Raw genomic sequence first — 18,753 nt, forward strand, 5'->3', positions numbered from 1 at the left:
CCTTCTCACCTCCCCGTTTAACAGGATCTACCTCTAGTTGAACTAAACCTATGGCTTTTTCCTAGTGCAGACTTGTCCACGGGAGTCCCTCACCAGGACATCACGGCAGGAGCGAGTACCCCGCAGAGATCGGCGGACAGAAGCGCTCACAGCCCCTGAACAAACCAAGCGCTTCCTTTCGTTCCAGGAGCCGAGCCCAGGACCCCGAGCCCAGGCGCGGACCCCGGGCGGCTCCGGCCCCTCACGCCGCGGCTGAGGCGGCGCCGGGCGGGGCGGTGCCGGCGGAAGCGCGGCGAGCTCCCGCCTCCCGCCGGGGTCGGGGGTCAGCCGCGCCCGCCGGCTGCGGGCGCCCATGGAGGGCTCGGGGGATGAGGAGTTGGGGTCCGAGGGACCGCTGCAGCAGCTGCTGAAGCGGCAGCGCAAGGAGAAACGGGAGCTCCAGGGTGAGCGGCGCCGTGGCCGGCGCAGGGCGGGCGGGGAGAAGGCTGGGGAGCGGCGGCGGGAACACGCGGGGCCGGGAACACGCGGGGCCGGGAACACGCGGGGCTGCCTGGGCTCGGCGTCCCCTCTCCGCCTTCCTTCGCAGGAAGCCTCGCTCGGCTGCGCGAGTAGCTCGGAGGGGCGGGAGGCTGTGGGGAAGGAGGGAGCAGCCCTGGCAGTGGCCTGGCAGAGTGGCGAGGACGGCGGTAGCGAAGCCGTGCGTGCGGGCAGCGGTGCGGTGCGGTGCGGCGGCCGGGCTGCGCTGCCGGGAGCAGCGGTGCCGGGAGCAGCGCTGGGCGTGCGGGCGGCCTGCGGAGCTCGCCGTGCCCGGGCCTCGGGAGCCGGCGATGCGCGGGAGCTGTGATTTAACGCTGGGCCGTCGGCGTGATGGTCGCGGTTTGGTACTTTTAGTTTCACGTTGAAGAAGGTGGGGGTTTTCTAAGGCATTTTAGATTGAAAAGCCTGCTCGGGAGCTCTTCCTGCCCAGCCCGTTACGTTTCTTCATTCTAAGTGCAGTTGACCTGAACTGAATTTTCATGTCCTGTCCAGCCATAATAAAGTATCTGTAGTAAAAGATCTGAATGGTCTTACAGTGCTTCAGTATGAAGTTGTAACACTTTGCATCATTTGACCTACCCTGTTACAATATATTAGTATATAGAGGTCTGATAGATGGATTCTGTTGAGTTTCACAGTTGTTATAACATTTTTGTTAAGCCTTTCTCATTGCTCATATCGATACGGCCTTTTCCTTGTTTGGTTTTTTTGGTATGTAATGAAATAGGCCCATTTGCAACCTTTTCTCAGAGGGTTAAAGAAGAAAGGAGTCAGGTTGCATATTGTCACTAAATCTGTAGGAACTACTGTTTTGAGAGGCCTGTTCCTCCCTCAGATTGGTTGAAATTGAAGAGGCGTAGGAATCGAGCATTGTCGTAAGTAGCTGGCGAGCATGGCACCTTCATTGGGAGTGGCTGAGGAGTAGAGGGTTGTTACACCCGGAGAAGGTGATAATGGTAGTTCTCCACTACCAAATGGTGGGAGGGGTATATACAAGGCAGAGTCCCTTTCTTCCCAGTTGGGAGAGGCAGGTCACATATCACATGTTTGCCTGCTAGTAAAATACATTTCTGGTATGTGCATTGATGACTGTTTACCGGAGAGCAAAGCTTTTGTGAGAATTAACACTAGGTGCATCTCAACCTCTGAAAATCTAACACCTTCTCCCGTTGATGGTATATGTCTCCACACACCCCTGCCCCCTTTCTACTACCCATACTCTCTCCTGTGTATTTGTGTGCGCCTTTTATGTTCTGGATTCCTTTCTCCTCTATTATGTTAATTTTAATGAACAAAGGTGCTTTTCTGTCATACTCAGCTTATTCATGTATGGGCTGAATGCTTAACATAAATCTTTCTTTATTTGCATTCCTTCTGCCTCCCTTTGAAGAGTTTCATTATCATTGCCATCATCTTCAGCTCAATTGGGTCAGTCAAGGATGAAGGACAGGAAAATGTACAGGTGATGAATAGCAAGCAGGGTGTTAAATAATTGCTGCTGTAACTCAAAAACAGTGAATACAGAAGAGTGGGAGTGTTCATTTAGGAACACATGAGAAGAGAGGACTGTGTGGGAATGTGGTTATAGTTTCTACTGTGTAATGGATGGAGCCAGACTCATCAAAGTATAGAGAGAATGGACTAGAGACAGGCTGAAGGGCAACAAGAAAAATATTAATTGGAAGAATAAGGGAAAATATTTTCATAGCAAGAATCATTAAATATTGGGGGAAAAAGTTTCCCAGAACGGTTGCAGAATGCCCATCCCTGGAGACTGCACAGTCACGTGAACTAATTTTAGGTGCATCTTAATTAGCATAACCTGATGTGGCTTTGAATTTAGCCCCATTTTGAGCAGGACATAGAACCACTCGACACCATTTCTATCCAAACTGTTTTGTGATTTTAGAAATGAAGCACTGTCTTACAGCCTAGAAATACTTAGGGGTTTTAATCAAGTTAAGATTTTTTTGTTTTTTGAATACCCATTTTGCTTTTAGAAAGTTTGTCTTAAGGATGTGTAAGCTCAGTTTTTAATTTTAGTCTGCTGCTTGTGTGATTAAAAAATTACACATCTTTCCTCTGAGATTTGATATTTTGATGCCCACATAATCTTTCTCAAGGCAACAGGCCAAAGTCTGCTGCATTGATGAAGTTCATATGTATTTCATATGTTTTTCTCTTTTTCAGAGAAAGAAAGAAAAGAAAAGGCAGTTTGCTTCTTTTAAGAAAAAATAGAGCTATTTGGAAAATATGAGAATTTGAACTGGCAGTCTCAGCTAAACTGTTATACTGATTTGTTGATGTTTGTAATTAGTTTTTCTGTGTGACTTGCAATCATTTTCTGCAATGATCATAGAGTATATATTAAGAAAGAATGTTTTATTACACTGCTTCTCCAACAGCAAAAATTCAAGGCATGAAAAATGCTGTTCCCAAGAATGATAAGAAGAGACGAAAACAGCTGGCAGATGAAGTTGGCAAACTAGAGGCAGAACTTGAGCAGAAGCACAAGGAGGAATTGAAGCAGCTGAAGGAAGCTTCACCTGAACAGAATAAGGTAAGTGCCCTAACTTCAGTTGAAGTTGTACAGGTACAGGTCTTTTTTAACTTCCAAAATTATGATGAAATAATACAGTAGTTATTCTGTTCTTCACAGTATTAGTAACTCTTTTCAACTTAGGAAAGCTTTAGCTGTTACAGTAAATGGGCAGTGCTAGAAGGGGCATGTAAGTGGGGGTTTTTGTTATTGAGCACTTTTGAGAGAGCGGCTTGGTTGTTTAAAGAACCACTGTAAAAGATATTTCAAAAGCAGGTTTAATATAAATTTGCAAAAGCATGGCAAAATTCGATGGCAAGATTTACTCTGGTACTGAATCCATGGTTGAGGCATACGAGGAAAATCATTACACAAATGCCAAGCTTTTTAACAGAAATTAAATGTAGAGTAGGGAGAAAGGTGCACCACCACAAGTAGTATTTTGTGTTGTTTTTAAGGCTACATGGGTAACTCAGTTATGTTAGAGAATTATTTCTTAAGGTGCTGTTATATTGCCACTCTGGTTATCTTATGTAGACTATTCAAGTATTGATAAACTTCAGCAGATGTTTGACTCATCCAGTGTGTTTTGTCTTGCAATTTTGTCAACAGTGTGACTGATCTTTTTGTATAGCTCATACAGTTACTGAGTTAGGTTTATCATTTTTCTTGAGAAGTTTCAACTCTCTGTCTTTTTCAACTGCTGGTTATGCTTTGATATAGAGGGTGGACCCTTCTGCTTTAATTTTCACAGAACTTGCTAATGGCTGTTTGGATACCTCATGGGCTGGCACGGTGAGGGAAGCTTTTCCTTTCAGCCAGTAAAGTAACAAAATGTGAGACAGTAGTTTGGGATGTAAAATGCTTTGATGGTTTTTATGCTATACATGGATCTTTGTAGTTAAAGTTCATAAAAATATCCTGAAAGAGAACTTAAAATTGCATATCTTCATTGTTGTTTATACTAAGAACAGAAGTTGCATATCTTCATTATTGTTTATACTAATAAGAACATTTAACTTTTTTTTTTTTTCCTTTTAGACAGATTCCATAGCTGATGGGGTTGCAAATATAGAGCTTGAAGGAGTGGAACAGCAGATTCAGCATCATCGAATATCAAAAGCACAGAAGAGGCGGGTATGAGTTCATGTTAAACATTTTGCAAATAACTGAATTATTATCTTCAGCTAAACTTAACTGTAATAGCCAAAGGTGAACAGTTTTGCTGGGGACATTACCTGGGTAATTCTGTATTGATACTGTACCTACTGAGTGCCTTGAAAATCTGTTAAACTGCTGCTTAGAGATAGGTAAGGATTTTACAAATAATTGTACTTTTCTACCCGCAGCCATGACCTATCAGAATAGGTCAGAAAATGGGAGCCATAAAAAAAGAAATTATGTAAAGCAAACTATTTTTAAAAGACTTTCACTGAAAATATTATTATAGAAGTAATTGAATTAAAATACGATGTGGAAATTAAGCAACTAGTAGTACTTTGCACATTTAACAAAAGAACATCAATACTGAAGAAATTCTGTAAAATATCAAGTTGTTAAACATTACCTGGTGTCCTGTTCTGCTAGGCTTAGATCTGCTTAAACATCACATATTGTGATGGATTAACATTCTCGTTGTACCTGCCTGAATATTGGGTCATGGCCAGGGGAACACTGCTTTATTGCATATTTCATCCCCTGTTACATAATCACTACAAATATGTTAAAAGGATGTTTATAATTCATGGCACCATGTCTAGGCAAACCAGGAACTCTGGTCTAGTTTTCCCATATTCTTATTGCCTAAACCAGTCTGGTCTTGATTTGTGGTGAATTGTAAGCATAAAAATGGAAAGATCATTCTTTGTACTGCTTCCTTTTTTATTTGCTTATTTACTTTGATTCTTGTTCCCTTGTTAAGATCAGTGAACTTATGAAACGTTCTAGGAAAGGAATTTTTTTGGTATTATTACATCCCTACTAATATTCTCTACATGCATTCTTATCCATCCTTTAGGTTAGGTCAGTCTTTTATGATGTAGAGTACCTGTCCTGAGGGAGTTTCAGTTTCATGGCATAAGCTCCCTTATGCAGTCATGTACTTAATTGGTAGATCTCACACTTCTTATGAAAGAGAGATATTTTCTGATGTTTAATTAGAATTCCCATACTTGAGTGTTGAAATAGTTGATCCTGAAGAAAGCACTATGATTAATAGACTTTATATGAGTGTTGTAAAGTGTTATTTTGCATGTTGATATAATTAAGATTTCTCTTGTCAGATAATTTCGGGTGTGGTTTACTGTGGAGGCAGTTGGGATATACTGGTCACTTAGAATTTGCTAAAGTTTGCATTTAGGTAGTACTGATTCAGACAAATATTTTATAGATAATAATGTACTGAGAAAATATTGGAAGAGTTAGAAGCAAGTACTAAGCCAAGAAATGTACCAGCATATTCTAAATTTTAACATTTGATGTAACTTTTGTGTTTTTAATCTAAGGATAAAAAAGCTGCTTTGGAGAAAGAAAGAGAAGAAAGAATAGCTGAAGCTGAGATACAAAATTTAACAGGTGCTAGACATCTTGAAAGTCAGAAACTTGCCTGCCTATTGGCAGCAAGGCACTTAGAGATTAAACAAATCCCTTCAGATGGCCATTGCATGTACAGAGCCATTGAAGATCAGCTCAAGGATCACCAAAATTCCTGGACTGTTGCAACTCTGAGGAACCAGACAGCAAAGTATATGCAAAGTCACTGTGATGACTTCTTGCCTTTTCTTACAAACCCTAATACTGGAGATATGTACAGCAGAGGTAAGGCTTGTAGCATATGAGGTTTTAAAAACTATTAGAACTGTTTCTGATAAATCTTAGTCTCAGCTTAATTGGGACTTTTATGGTGTTTGTAACTTTGATACTTTATTGTGTTCCATGGAACACAGCATTATGATCTGCTATGAAACTTGGTACGCCTGGATCTCTAATTAAATCTATATTTTTAAATTAATCTAGAAAATATTATTTGCCATTGAAAAAAAAAACCAAAACAGAACTTGCTGGTTAGTAGATGATGTGTACTCATTCTGGGATGTCATTTGTTATCATAAACAGCTTGTCTGGCAGGTTGGGATGATTTTCTTGTCAAGTTTTATATTGGTGTTTTCAATGTACACAGGAAAGCTGTTAAAATGGGTGTGAAATTCAATCAAATCTAGTTTATAATAGTTTGAATAGATTCATTTTCTTATTCTAGCTTGTTTTTTCACTGCAAAGTGTTTTGGGACCGTTTTTTAAAAAATATTCTAAACTAAAAAATAAAAAGAGCTTTAGTGTGAAGCAACGGTGTAGACTGACTAACAACGGAATTTATGTACCTCTTATTTGAGCAATACATGATTCATTCATTATGCCTGGAACACCACAAAAATGACTGCATAAATTTCATTAACTTAATGCTATGTTTGTTTAATAGGCATTGCTCTGGATTTCATGTGGTCACTGAGTGCTGTCTTTCCCATGTTGACAGAGATTTTTGTCACAGGTTAAATGTGTCCCAGGAGAATGCTGAAAAAAAATCTACACAGCAACAAGGAATTGCGCTTTTCTGTTTTAAAGGAAATGAATGAAAAGTCACTCTGAGCAGTCTTCAGAAAATCTGAAGATTCTTCTTTCTTAAAATGTGTTTGTAAGGTTCAAAAGCTTGAGGATTTGTAATTTACAGACTTGAAATTTGGTTTCTGCAGAACATGATCTGAAAAGATTAGCTATTTACAGAGCAACTATTGAGAATGGACACTTCATAGTTTAAAAACAAGGCAGCTAATCTGGAAATTAAAAAAAATCCTAGCCAACTGTTTACGTACATGCAGTTGCAAGATTTTTAAAACATATCTGACACCTGGCTAATGTAAGAACTAGATCTACTACTCACTGTCACATTCTTTTCTAAAATTTCTAAACAGCCTCTGAAACTTAACATGAAGGAAACTATATGCAATTTCATGTGTGTTGTTACCTGTTGTTCTCTGAATAAAAAAACTAAAGTATTAGCTGAACTTCTTTTTATACTCTTTTTAATCTCTCTCTTCAGCCTGATTTTTTCTTTTCAAAACTGAATGAGTTTGGGGGTTTTTTTTTTGACAACTGTTTTTCTCTGCTTTTCTTCAGTGAACATACATATTTCCCTTTACAATGCGTTTGTACTTTTCTGGCTCTAGTTTGCATAATCCGTGTTTTTCCTCAGTTGCTTGTTCTCAACCAAGACAAGTACTAAAAGTTGTCTTTTCTTTCCCTGCAGAGGAATTTGAGAAATACTGTGATGATATAGCAAATACAGCTGCATGGGGAGGTCAGCTGGAAGTAAGTATTGTATTGATAATTTTTATTTGTGAAATTCTGAAGTGGGTGAATATATCTTAAAAAAGGGCTTCTTTAGAAGGAGGAATACCTGAAGGCATAAGGGAACATAGTCATAAATAGCTTATTAAGAACTTTTTCTTGTGGTTAAAGGTGGTTTTCCCACCAGTTTTTCTGATGGTGCACCACTGTTCTGATGTATTTGGCAATGTGCAATTTAGTGAATGCATTTGGTATAAATATCATTAGAAAGACTGACACTATGAGTGGGAAAGTACTGTTAGGTTGTTGTCATGTAAACAAGAACTTGAGCTTCAAAAAATACATATTTGTTTTAATTTGTCTTATTTTTTATGAAAGAACAGTTAGCAAATTAATGAAACTAGCCTAATGTTGTATCCTATAAACAATGATTAGTTTAAGGAAATCTGTTTTCCATTAGTTTTAAAAGTTTAAATAATTTTGCTTATTTTAATAAAGCTTATTTTCTGAAAATATTTCCAATACTATGCTTGAACCATCTGCTAAAATTAAATGCCTAGTCTTCCCGTCTCCTACCTACATTGTCTGTAATCCTATTACTAAATGGTTTTTGTCTTAAAGCTAAGGGCTTTGTCACACATTTTACAAACACCTATTGAAGTAGTGCAGATGGATTCTCCTCCCATTGTTGTTGGTGAAGAATATTCAGGCAAACCAATAACACTTGTGTAAGTATGTAATTTTATCAGTTAAATTTAGTGCACTTATTTCTGTAACAGAGGCCTCAGCTTTGATTCTCATCTGCTCTTTTATTTTCTGTTACGCATCTGATGTTGAAACACTGCTTGAGTAATGGTTGTGCAGGTCAGAAATTGTTTGTGATTGACACACTTACTTTGGAGAAATTGTCATTAGACAGTGTCTGATGTATATCAGTCTCTGATTTAGAGAATGCTGCAAGGTCATTTTACCTGGGAAATAATTACAAAATAATAATGACATTGATAGAAGATGAAGAAATATTTTTTTTCTTCTTCAGGGTTTTGTCAAACTGGAAGTCACCAGAATTAAAATTTGTCTTTATTAATACACTTCTGTGTAATGGTCCTATATATTTTTGTTGCTAAAACTTGGCTTTATTTCAATCATCTTCAGTGCTGTTACTGTTTGGCATGATGTATAGTTTTTGTTAAACTGAACACTATTTCTGTAACTATTTTTTTAGGTATATGAGGCATGCCTATGGATTAGGAGAACATTACAATTCTGTGAAAGTTCTAACAGACACTGCTACAGAGAACAGCAGCTAGCTACAAAAGTTGTACATGCACATGGATAACAGTTGCATCGTGTTGTGTTGGGCTCCAGGAAATTCCCAGTAAGACTGGAAAGTAAATGGATTATAAATTAAAAAAAAATAAAAGGCCTGCAAGGTTTGAGTATAAATCACACATGGCTGTTGATTTATAACAAAACCAAACCAAAACCAAACAACAATACTTTGAACTTACTGGTATTAATTACGTTTGGAAGATCTTCTGTGAAATGGTGGCTGTGTAGATCAGGTTTTTTTCAATAGAGCTTCCTCTGAATGCTGCAGAGAAAATATCAAGTAGTAAAAATTTGTTTTGGTTAATCTGCATTTCTGCTGGAGATTTAAGGTTACCTGAAGGTCCCTGTTATCTCTGTTATCATTATCTCTGTCAGATTTTCACGATAATGGAAGAGTTCAGGCATTTGAAATAACTGATTGTATTTTGCTTATGGAATATTATCTACAGTGTTTCTGTAGTCCTATCAGGATCTAATTTTAACAGTGTAGTATTGATTCCCTTCTTTATTTTGGCAGAGGGCTTTTTTTGGAGTTGACAGTAGGAATTCAACTCTTGTGCATTGTTATTTATGACTGTACATTATACTGTCAGTGCAAGCTAACTGCACTGTTCATTCTCCATAGTCTTTCAGCTGTGCATTTTGGTGAATCCAAAGTCTTAGAGCTCCTCAGTGTCCTCACTTGAGGTAGTGAAATTCATCTGAACTTATTTCTGGATCTGCTGGTCTGAGCACTTTGTCATCTAAAGTGTGATGTTTTATAATGCTTAAAACAGCTGGTTGCACACAGCTGTAGAAATAATCACCTTGGGGTTTATCAGTAACTAAAGGTGATCTGGGAAAGAATTAACTTTATTTTAATTGCTTCTTATGATGCACAGACTTGAAAGGTTTTAATATGGCTTGACTTTTTACATTAGAAATGTAGATTGTTGTCTGTAAATGTGACTTCAAAATTAGGAACATACTGAAACCAAAATTTTAATGCAAATGTTTTTTAACAAGAGAAGTTATTTTAATTTTTTTTAAGCCTTCGTCAATAAAAGAATTGTCTGTATTTTACTGCTGCTGAGTTGGTTTGGAGAAAAGTGGTTCATGAAAAGATTAAACACCTTTGCCCTGATTTGAGGACCGAACAGTATGTATCTTGTAGTCCTTCAGTAAAGCTAGCCTGCAGACTTACATTCCTGGAACTTAGAAAAATCTGTTCTTACTTTAGAGGGAGGTAAGTGATCACTTTTTGGGCCAGATTATGTCTGATTTAAAGCACTTTGAGAGAGAAGGGGTAAAACAATACCAGATAATTACAGCAGGAGTCTTTGGACAAGCAGGTCTTTAGGCTGGTGCCTGCCAGGAAAACAAAGTATTAACCAGATCAGGAGATTCTACTGTTATAGTATAACAGGTATAGCTGGTTTATATACCAAACCAGCTGGCTTACTGTAAAATTTAGTTTACTATCTTGATGGTATAAAATGATGGTTTTAATTTCAAACAAAAAATAGGATGCAACAGCATGGAAAAATACTTCTATTCATAATGTCATTACAAATTTCACTAAAAATAATAAGTACTCTTCTCTGCATTGCTTAGAATTGATGTGATATAAAATGTACATGCTACATTTTATAGATAAACAGTTACTTGGTTTATTTGGGTTTCAGTTTTGTTTGATCAACTAAGAGAGAAAGATGCCAGAATCGGGGAACACCTGTACCAAGAGTTTGTCATGTTGAAGATGTTTACAGTTTGTATAAAGTTAAATAATTTAATATAGTGAGTGAAAGATCCTTGCTCATGCTGTATGGGACTTGCCAAAAAGTAATAAATTGGTTTATTTGTGGCAAATATTGCTTGGGTCACTTTTATTTTGTATTCAAATAGTTCACTTATTTCCTAGTATGAATAAACTTACCCATTTACATTTTAGGATCCTACTGTAATATGAATTCTAAAACAATTGACTGTATTCAGGCAGACAAAGCTTCATTCCATATGAAAAAACGTTGTTTCTGAACAAAATTTATCATTTGTGTTTTAACAGTTAAACTTGAGCTCTTGTGAAAAACTGTTTGAAAATACTGTTGAACTTCCCCATGCATTAAAATGATGAAGTGAAACTGAGAAAGGGGTCTTCTCACAATTAATCTTTTAACTTCTTTGTCAGATTACATTTTTCTCTGCAGAATAACACTGTTTACTTTGAGTGTGTTTCTGTAGCTTTCCTTGCTTTTATGTGTAATACAGTTTCTTGAGGCACTATTTCTTTTAAGGACTGTTGGGTATTTCTTGCAAGATTGAGATTAGTTGCCAGCAGGAATGCCCACATGAACAGGAGGGAAGCTGTCTAGTGGTCTGCAATAAATTGTGTGCAATATTCTGAAAGGGAAGAACGTATTTGCTGTTGAAAACAGTGGTTACATGTGGCTCTTAGTGCTTGTCCTTGTCCCCTTCACTTACTCTGCACCAACCTTTGCTCTCCTGTGCAGTTGTGTGGGCTGTAGGCAGCCCCAGAAAGGGGGTGGGAGATGGGTGGCAGCCAGAGGGAGTGCAGACCTGTCATAATTTATTTAAACAGTAAATTAGTTCATCTAGTAATTTATTATTTAGATAGTAAATTAGTTAAAGGATTTTTTTAAAAAGAAAGAAATTATATAAAGTGCAATGAGGCAGTGATGTCCCTTGTGCACTTTTGTACAGTTCCTATGACTTCTGTGTTTATGTATATTAAAATATGTCACCAAAGCTAAAATGTAGCTTTTTTATGTTGATGGTGGCACACCAGTGCGACAGGCTCCCAGAGAGGTCATGGAGTCTCCCTCTCTGGGGACGTTCAAAACCCACCTGGTTCCTGTGTAACCTTCTCTGGGTGACCCTGCCTTGGCAGGGTGGTTGGACTGGATGATCTCCAGAAGTCTCTTCCAACTCTAGTGATTCTGTGATTGTGTAAGACACAGCGAAGAGGCAATTTGTTTCACAACCACTTGCTTTGAGGCAAAATTATCAGTAGGAACACTTTTTGCCTCCTCTCCATGGTCTGTTATTTTTAACAGGCAATTGAACAGGGGCCGTGATAGGGTCCAGGAAAAAAAAAAAAAAAAAGCAAACAGTGCTGTAATTTTGGGTGTATGCAGAACACATCCCCTCTGCTGCTGTGACTCAAGGAGTAAGATGTGCTGGCAGCACTGTGACTGGGTACATCTGCTGTTTTGTGGGATGGTGGCTGCCCCTTGGCTGAGTTGTGCTTGAGTGTAATGTGAATTACAAGAGTGAGAATTCCTGGAGCTAAATGCACGGGTGGAGTCAATGGGGTCGGGAGGGGCACTCCCTCTGGCACTTTGGGCTGTGCATTTTGCCCAGTTCCTCCCCCAGCAGCACTGATGGCCTTGCAGCTTGTGGATTCAGTGATGGGGGAGTGAGGACAGGCAGTGTCCCTTTTGTGGGCAGTGTGGGTGGTGGCAGTGCACACAGGGGTGTTTGGGGCAGTCCTGCTCTGACCCTGCAGAGGTGTGCTGCATTAGGGGCCTCTGCAGGGGTGCAGCTGCATTCCTGCCAAAAGAGCCAGTGATGAATGTCCTGGAGATGGCCTGAAAGCTTTGGTGGGAGTTGACCTCAGAAGGTCCCATCTGCATCATCTGGGTTCTTTAGGCTGTCATCTGCCATAGGCCATGGAATTGTACAACATGGAAAAAGTACAACTTTCTGTTTTTAGCCCTTGAAACGCAGCCTGCCTCCCTCTGTCTGCCAGCAGATCTCCTGGGGTGTATTTATGAATGATGTATTTATTTATGCCTGTGTTTATTACTTAATCTATAAGAAGTTAAGCAGACTTAAAAATAGGATCTGAAACACAGAAGGCATTTTGTGTGCTTTCCTTGGCTCCAGTGAGAATGCTAACCCACCAAGTCCTTTGTTTTGAGCAACTAATAAAGCAACAGATGGTTGCTTTTATTGATTGATCACTAGAGGCATATGATAGATGTACTTTTGAATACAACTAAAATCCTTAGAAATTGCCTCTATGTTAGAAACAGTTATATCATAAAAAGAATTATGCATGCACAAAAATATTTGGTAAAATTCAGAATAAGCTGATGTAGTCTCTGTGTTGAAGATTAAATAAATACATCAAGGTATTAATTGAAAAGCTTTATACTATTTACATGTTAGAAAAATTGGAGTGCATAAATTTATATAGTAAGCAGATTAAAAAATATTCCCAGGAGCTCTATTTTCTGCAAAGGCTCCCTGAACTTCATCAGTTCTGCAAATATTTTATCATGATATATGAAGGTGTTACATACGTTAAGAATCGGACGTGCTGTGTTTGTCCAGAAATGAAAACCTTCCACATGTAGCGCTGTTTTATTTTTTATTGCTCTTTTTTTTTCTTTTCTTTTGAAGGATAGTATTATGAAAGTATTTGAGCAAATCTCTTGTTTGAAATCATTATGTAAATCATGAAGATGCACATTGGCAACTGCATTCTGGAAGGTATATTAATATTCTTTTGAGAAAGCTAAGGATGTGGAGATTTTAAACTAATAGTTCTTCCACACACATATATATACACACACATATATCCTCTAAAATCAATATATGAATAAAACATCAATAGTATAAATATGTTTGTCATTAAATCCTAATAAGGCTCCATTGATGGGGAGTGAGGGACATCTAATGAGGAACCATTTTTCTTTTAGCTGTTTGCAGAATGCTGGAGCACAAAACAAAAAGAAACAGAACAGGGAAACTAGTTGTGAACTGGGGATGCCTGCATGAAATGCACAAAATTATTCAGTGTTGAGGAATATTCTGGGTGCTGGAGGCTGGGTGTGCTGCACGTTGTGCCCTGGCTGGGGGGCAGTGGCTGGAGCCCCAGGCAAGCAGCTGTGAGTGTCCTTTTACACTTCAGTGCTTTTCAACAGTTACAACATATTTATCAGCAGCCTCCAACATTCAGAGTTTGGTGAGCTCCTTGTGAGAGTGTTCTGTAGGTTCACTGGCAGCTACATTGCATCTTCTTCACTGGTTGCTGGAACTGCAGATTGCATCAATGGATTTTGAAAACTTGATTTTGATCTCTGGTATATTTATCAGTATTAGACATACTGTGCTTAATGTTGCTGGTTCCATTGTAGTGCTTGCTGTCTGCTTGATCTGCTGCTTGCAGTGTGTTATCCATCTGCTTCTGAACATTTTATCACAACTTTTGTAAAGAACTGAAGAATTAGAGTCAACTTGGAGATTTTTGAGAAAAAGTACAGGGGGCAAGGAGCTGGAGAATGTAATGCAAGAATGCTTTTAATGCAAGTTGAAAAACTGCTGTTCAGTAAAAAACAATGAAGATACTATTAAGGAAAATTATTCTCCTGTTCTTCCAAACCTTTACACTTCCAATTCTACATTTTAGTTGTGACAATCAAGTGAAAATTTTATTTGTTTTAAATAGAGAAGAAGGTGGATGTCACACCTCTGATAGAATCTGCAAAACTTGAGTACATGCTGTCACTCCTAGAAGAACCTTAGCTTTCCTTGTCTTAACAAGTGATATTCCCCCTCTTGTGGAAGGGCACAAAAACTATCATAAGAGTCTTTTTCTAGTTGGACCATTTGGGAATTCTGTTATTTTTCATGAAACATTTTTGATGCTGTCATAATTATCCACATAATCGCTACGTCCTACTTGTGCCTGGCTGAGAGCCTTCTGTCTACTACTGTTGCCACAGACATCACTGGAAATAAAAAGAGATGTGAAATAGCTTGTGTGGATACAGACTCCTCAGAAGGGACAGGCTGGGAAGGTGAGGAGGAGAGGGATAGCTTAGTGCTCCTCTGAGGGACCGGTGATGGGGTCTGTTCATAGCTCATGGGTCAGGATCACAGAGGGCTGGCCTAAGTGGGCTTGTAGTGGGTCCCTGTTGCACACCAAACAAACATATTCAATACTTTTATTAAGTTTGCTAGTAGTGTGGGCATTTTGCACAGTTTGAGCTCCCTGCCCAACTCCAATGCCTTAATTTAAAAATAAGGCAAAGCAGACTAAATTTGAAAATTTTGGCTTTGTAAGTACATTTGATAATGAAATGTCAGTAAATCCTGTGTCTGAAATTCTGTATCTTTTCTCTGCATGACTTCTTTATGCATTTGAAGAAGAGCACACAAGACAGGTTATTTCTACAACATAAGAAAGCAAGTAGCAGTAGAGGATTTCTGCTAGTCTCACTTCATGCAATATATGGTACACATCACAATGATGCATGTACCATTGAAGTTTGTCTGATGCACAGACTAGGCTATTATTACTTTCACAGAGTGGACTTTCCAAATCTCATTAAATATGTTACATGAGTATTGAGATAGTCTTTATAAATTTCAAATGCGACTGCAACAGTTTGCAGTCAGAAAACATAAAAATACAATTTTCCTTCACCCCATCCCTGTGTTCAAGACCAGGCTGAATGGAGCTCTGAGCAACCTGGTCTGGTGCAAGGCGTCCCTGCCTATGGCAGGGGGGTTGGAACAAAGTAAACTTTAAGGTTCCTTCCATCCCAAACCATTCTATGATTCCATGATAATTTCAAGAACTGAAATCAAATACGCATTTTAATAAGGGGTGAAAAAAATCCAATCCTGTACTGCTCACTGTAAAAATAGATGAGAATTACTGACTATTACATTAGAATCGAAGTAAACTGGCCAAGAAGACAATGGACTGGTAAAGGTATAAAGCTTAATGTTTGTGTATTAAAACACTGTTCATGTTAATTTTTGTTCAGAGTAAACTCTCAATAAATTTTAATTGAAGAGCCTTAAAAATTATAAAAGTAACTTCACTTCTAAATTTTGTACATAGTGCATCTCACAAACATTTCCTTATGGAAGTATTGAAGTGAGGGAATACATAATCCATAACTATACTGAGTAACTCAAATTATATTTTAAATTTTGGAACTAAGATTCTGCATGTTGTTCACATGCACATGGACATACAAAAATACATAGACATAAAACATATGTTCTACATATTTGGTACTTCGGTTCATTTTCTAAAGTAATGGCATAGTTAAACAAATTTCTGATGTTAGGGCTGAATGTTTCACTGGCACACAATGCACGTGACATTCTGTTCATTCAGTTAATAGCTTCAAGGATAGTTTAACCAAGTATTACTGGCACACAATGCACATGACATTCTCTTTATTCAATTAATGGCTTCAAGGATGGTTTAACCAAGTATTTGAAGAACTATACACCAAGATTAAAGATATGTATTGAGTAACTTTTAATCTCTTAAATATAGTCACCTGTTTTTATAATAGCATAAATCAAAAAGAAAGGTGCTGGATGTCGGGTGGGAATGTGGGTCTCAAAGCTGGGAAAAAATAGTTGAGGAAGTTATTAGTAGCCTCAACAACACATTTTAAAACTGAGCAAGTACCTTCCAACAGTTGGTTTACCAAATATCAAATTTGATCACATTTTTCTAAATGCAGTGTAAAACAAATGAGTAAACATGAAGTATGATTTTCAAATAATATTTTAGTTTTAAAGGGATCTCTTGTGGTCTCCAGACTGACATCTAGCTCACAGCAGCACTTATTTCAGAGCAAATTATTCTGTCTTTCGTTTTATGAGCATCATCTTGTATGTGGAAAAAGGGGAGGGAAGGCAACAGAGAACTCCACAGACACAGTCAGAAGAGAAATGCATGTTATCTGTGTTTGCTTCAGGCTGCAGGTCCCTTGTTTCTGTGTCCATGCCAGTCAAAGGGGCCACCTCAGAAATTTTTTACCTGAAGGCTTCCCCAGTTTGAGCTGTTTCTCAGTTTCTTCAGGCTCAGTCTCCTAGGTCATAGTGAGGGAGATGTTTGCTTGGGGTTTTCTAGTCACATGGATTGATAGAGCCAGCTGACAAAATAGAACAGCTTTGAAGATATTTCTGTTTATTCAGCCTATTTATAATACTAGTGTGTTTTATTCAGTAGAATTAACTCACCTTATTCCTTTAGACAAGTCTCTCCATCCTTTTTGTTAACTCTGCCTTGCTTGTATAAGCTATCATGCTTAGTGCTTTTCAGATAAATCATTTTATTGGAAAATAGCTGAAGAGTTACAGACATTCTAATCTCCTTCTGCTAGGGACTGTTTGAGTTACTGAAGAATTGGTTATCAGTTGTTTCTTGAAACTCCTGGAGCTCTCAGCTGTGTACCCTGGTGGTTGTGAGCACATTCCTTGGCAAAGAAATCTGCTTACCATGTTTGGGCAGATGGGGAGCAACTCACCCTTCATTTTCTGCTTGAATTTCAGTTTGTCATTTTTTGTTTGCAGTTTTCCATTTCCAAGGATATTTTTTTCATGATCACACTTCCCTCTCATTTAGCAGCAGCTCCATATCTCATTAAAGCAGTTTCTATTTCTTTCACTTCTTTAATAACAGTGTTACAAGACTGAAGTGGACATTAATAATGAACTTTGTCACACAGCATTAGCTATCCCTCTCAGCAGATGCCTTGAACTTTTATAATTCTCCCTGAGCCTTTCTACATCATGGAACCAGTCCCAATGAGCATGGAGTGTTTCTGACACACTTTGTTATGTGGCACCAAATACTTTGCTAGTTGGATGTAAACTACACAAGTTATTACACAGAAATTGCTCATTTCATAGGCCTTTCACGTCTTTCAAAAAGACTTCATCTCAGAGTAGGTAATCATTTCTTTGCATGTGCAATTCTTGCTGTGACTGCCAGTAAGAGTTCCACCCATACAATGATTTTTTTCAAAATCTGGATTTCATCCATGAGTATCTGGTCTCAGGCCAGGAGTTAATATCAAATGGTTTGCAGCAGAAACTCTCTGTTATAACTCACAGAGTACGTAATGAAAAGAGTGACTTGGAAATGGAATGTCCTAAATTCTTTGGCCATCTCCCTCAGCCATCCAGCCCTCAAGACACATTTGGATTTTTATTTACTTTCTGAAGCGCTGATAGCCCTAATTTTTCCCGAGATCCTCTTAAAGTTATAGAGTTTTGGGAGTAAAAGATTTGTGTGTTGGATAATGAACTTTCAACCCCATATGAAATGATGTAATGCTCTTGAAAGAGACTGAGGTGGATATGCCTCATTCCAAATGTGGGTGACTTAAAGGGTCCCATTATGGAAAAATAAATGGAGCTTCATACTCATAATTACTTTAGCTGACATGTTTAGCTGAGCAGCAATAAAACATACATCATCTTAATATATATTGTTAATCTTGCCAATGATTTATACCATGCAAGCTGAAGTTACCTCACCCAGTTAGACAGAATGAAGTCAGTGAAAAGCAGCTAAGGATAATTAAGCTACACAAAGTGACAAGCAGTTTTTTCACTGCTTAATATATGCTATTATGAATTATTTAAATACTAAAAGACAACGTGAAATTCCTTTATTTTAACCATAACTGATCCTGCTGTGGATGTGTTCAAACAAAAAAGATATTTCAGATATTTCATAACAGTAAATAAACATGGTTTTATTTAATTTCGAAAACTGTATTAGAATGTGCAGATTTTAGGCTAAGATCTCCAACCTTGACATTCTTCTGATAAATCATGGATGCAAAGCAACAAACAAGAGAACTTCGAAGTTTGGGGAGTCTGTCTAAATACACTTCTGCTTGGGAGAGAACATTTTTCTTTAGGTGTGTTTCTTGCAGTCTTTTCTAATCTGAGAGAAGTCAGCCTGGTGATGACAGGAACTGGGGATCTTTGTAATGAGAGAAAATAAAATTGTGTACTCCTCTACTTTTTCTCCTTTTCTGTTTAAGATGATTATTCTTTAAATATAACATGCAGAATTTATACTTCTTGGGATATTTTCAAGCACTTTAGCATAAAAGGAGATAATTATATTTTATTGTCTAACAATATCCTTCTTTTCAATTTGGCCCTCAGAGCAGTTTTTGTAGCATCATTGTGCAAGATGGGCTTGTAAGCTTCATATACTTTTTCAGTGC

The 18,753-nt window shown here is 38.2% G+C and overlaps 1 protein-coding gene across 1 annotated transcript; it reads left to right on the top strand.

Moving 5' to 3' along the window:
* The first annotated feature begins 285 nt into the window (after window positions 1-285).
* Window positions 286-10,597, top strand: OTUD6B (OTU deubiquitinase 6B). Its single transcript, XM_064391225.1, has 7 exons — window positions 286-443; window positions 2,943-3,097; window positions 4,118-4,213; window positions 5,581-5,893; window positions 7,377-7,438; window positions 8,039-8,145; window positions 8,643-10,597. The coding sequence occupies exons 1-7, from the start codon at window positions 353-355 to the stop codon at window positions 8,725-8,727; spliced, it is 909 nt and encodes a 302-aa protein (XP_064247295.1). The 5' UTR covers window positions 286-352; the 3' UTR covers window positions 8,728-10,597.
* Window positions 10,598-18,753: the final 8,156 nt, after the last annotated feature.

The sequence above is a fragment of the Passer domesticus genome, chromosome 1 (genome assembly GCF_036417665.1).
Source record: "Passer domesticus isolate bPasDom1 chromosome 1, bPasDom1.hap1, whole genome shotgun sequence".
Lineage (NCBI taxonomy): Eukaryota > Metazoa > Chordata > Aves > Passeriformes > Passeridae > Passer > Passer domesticus.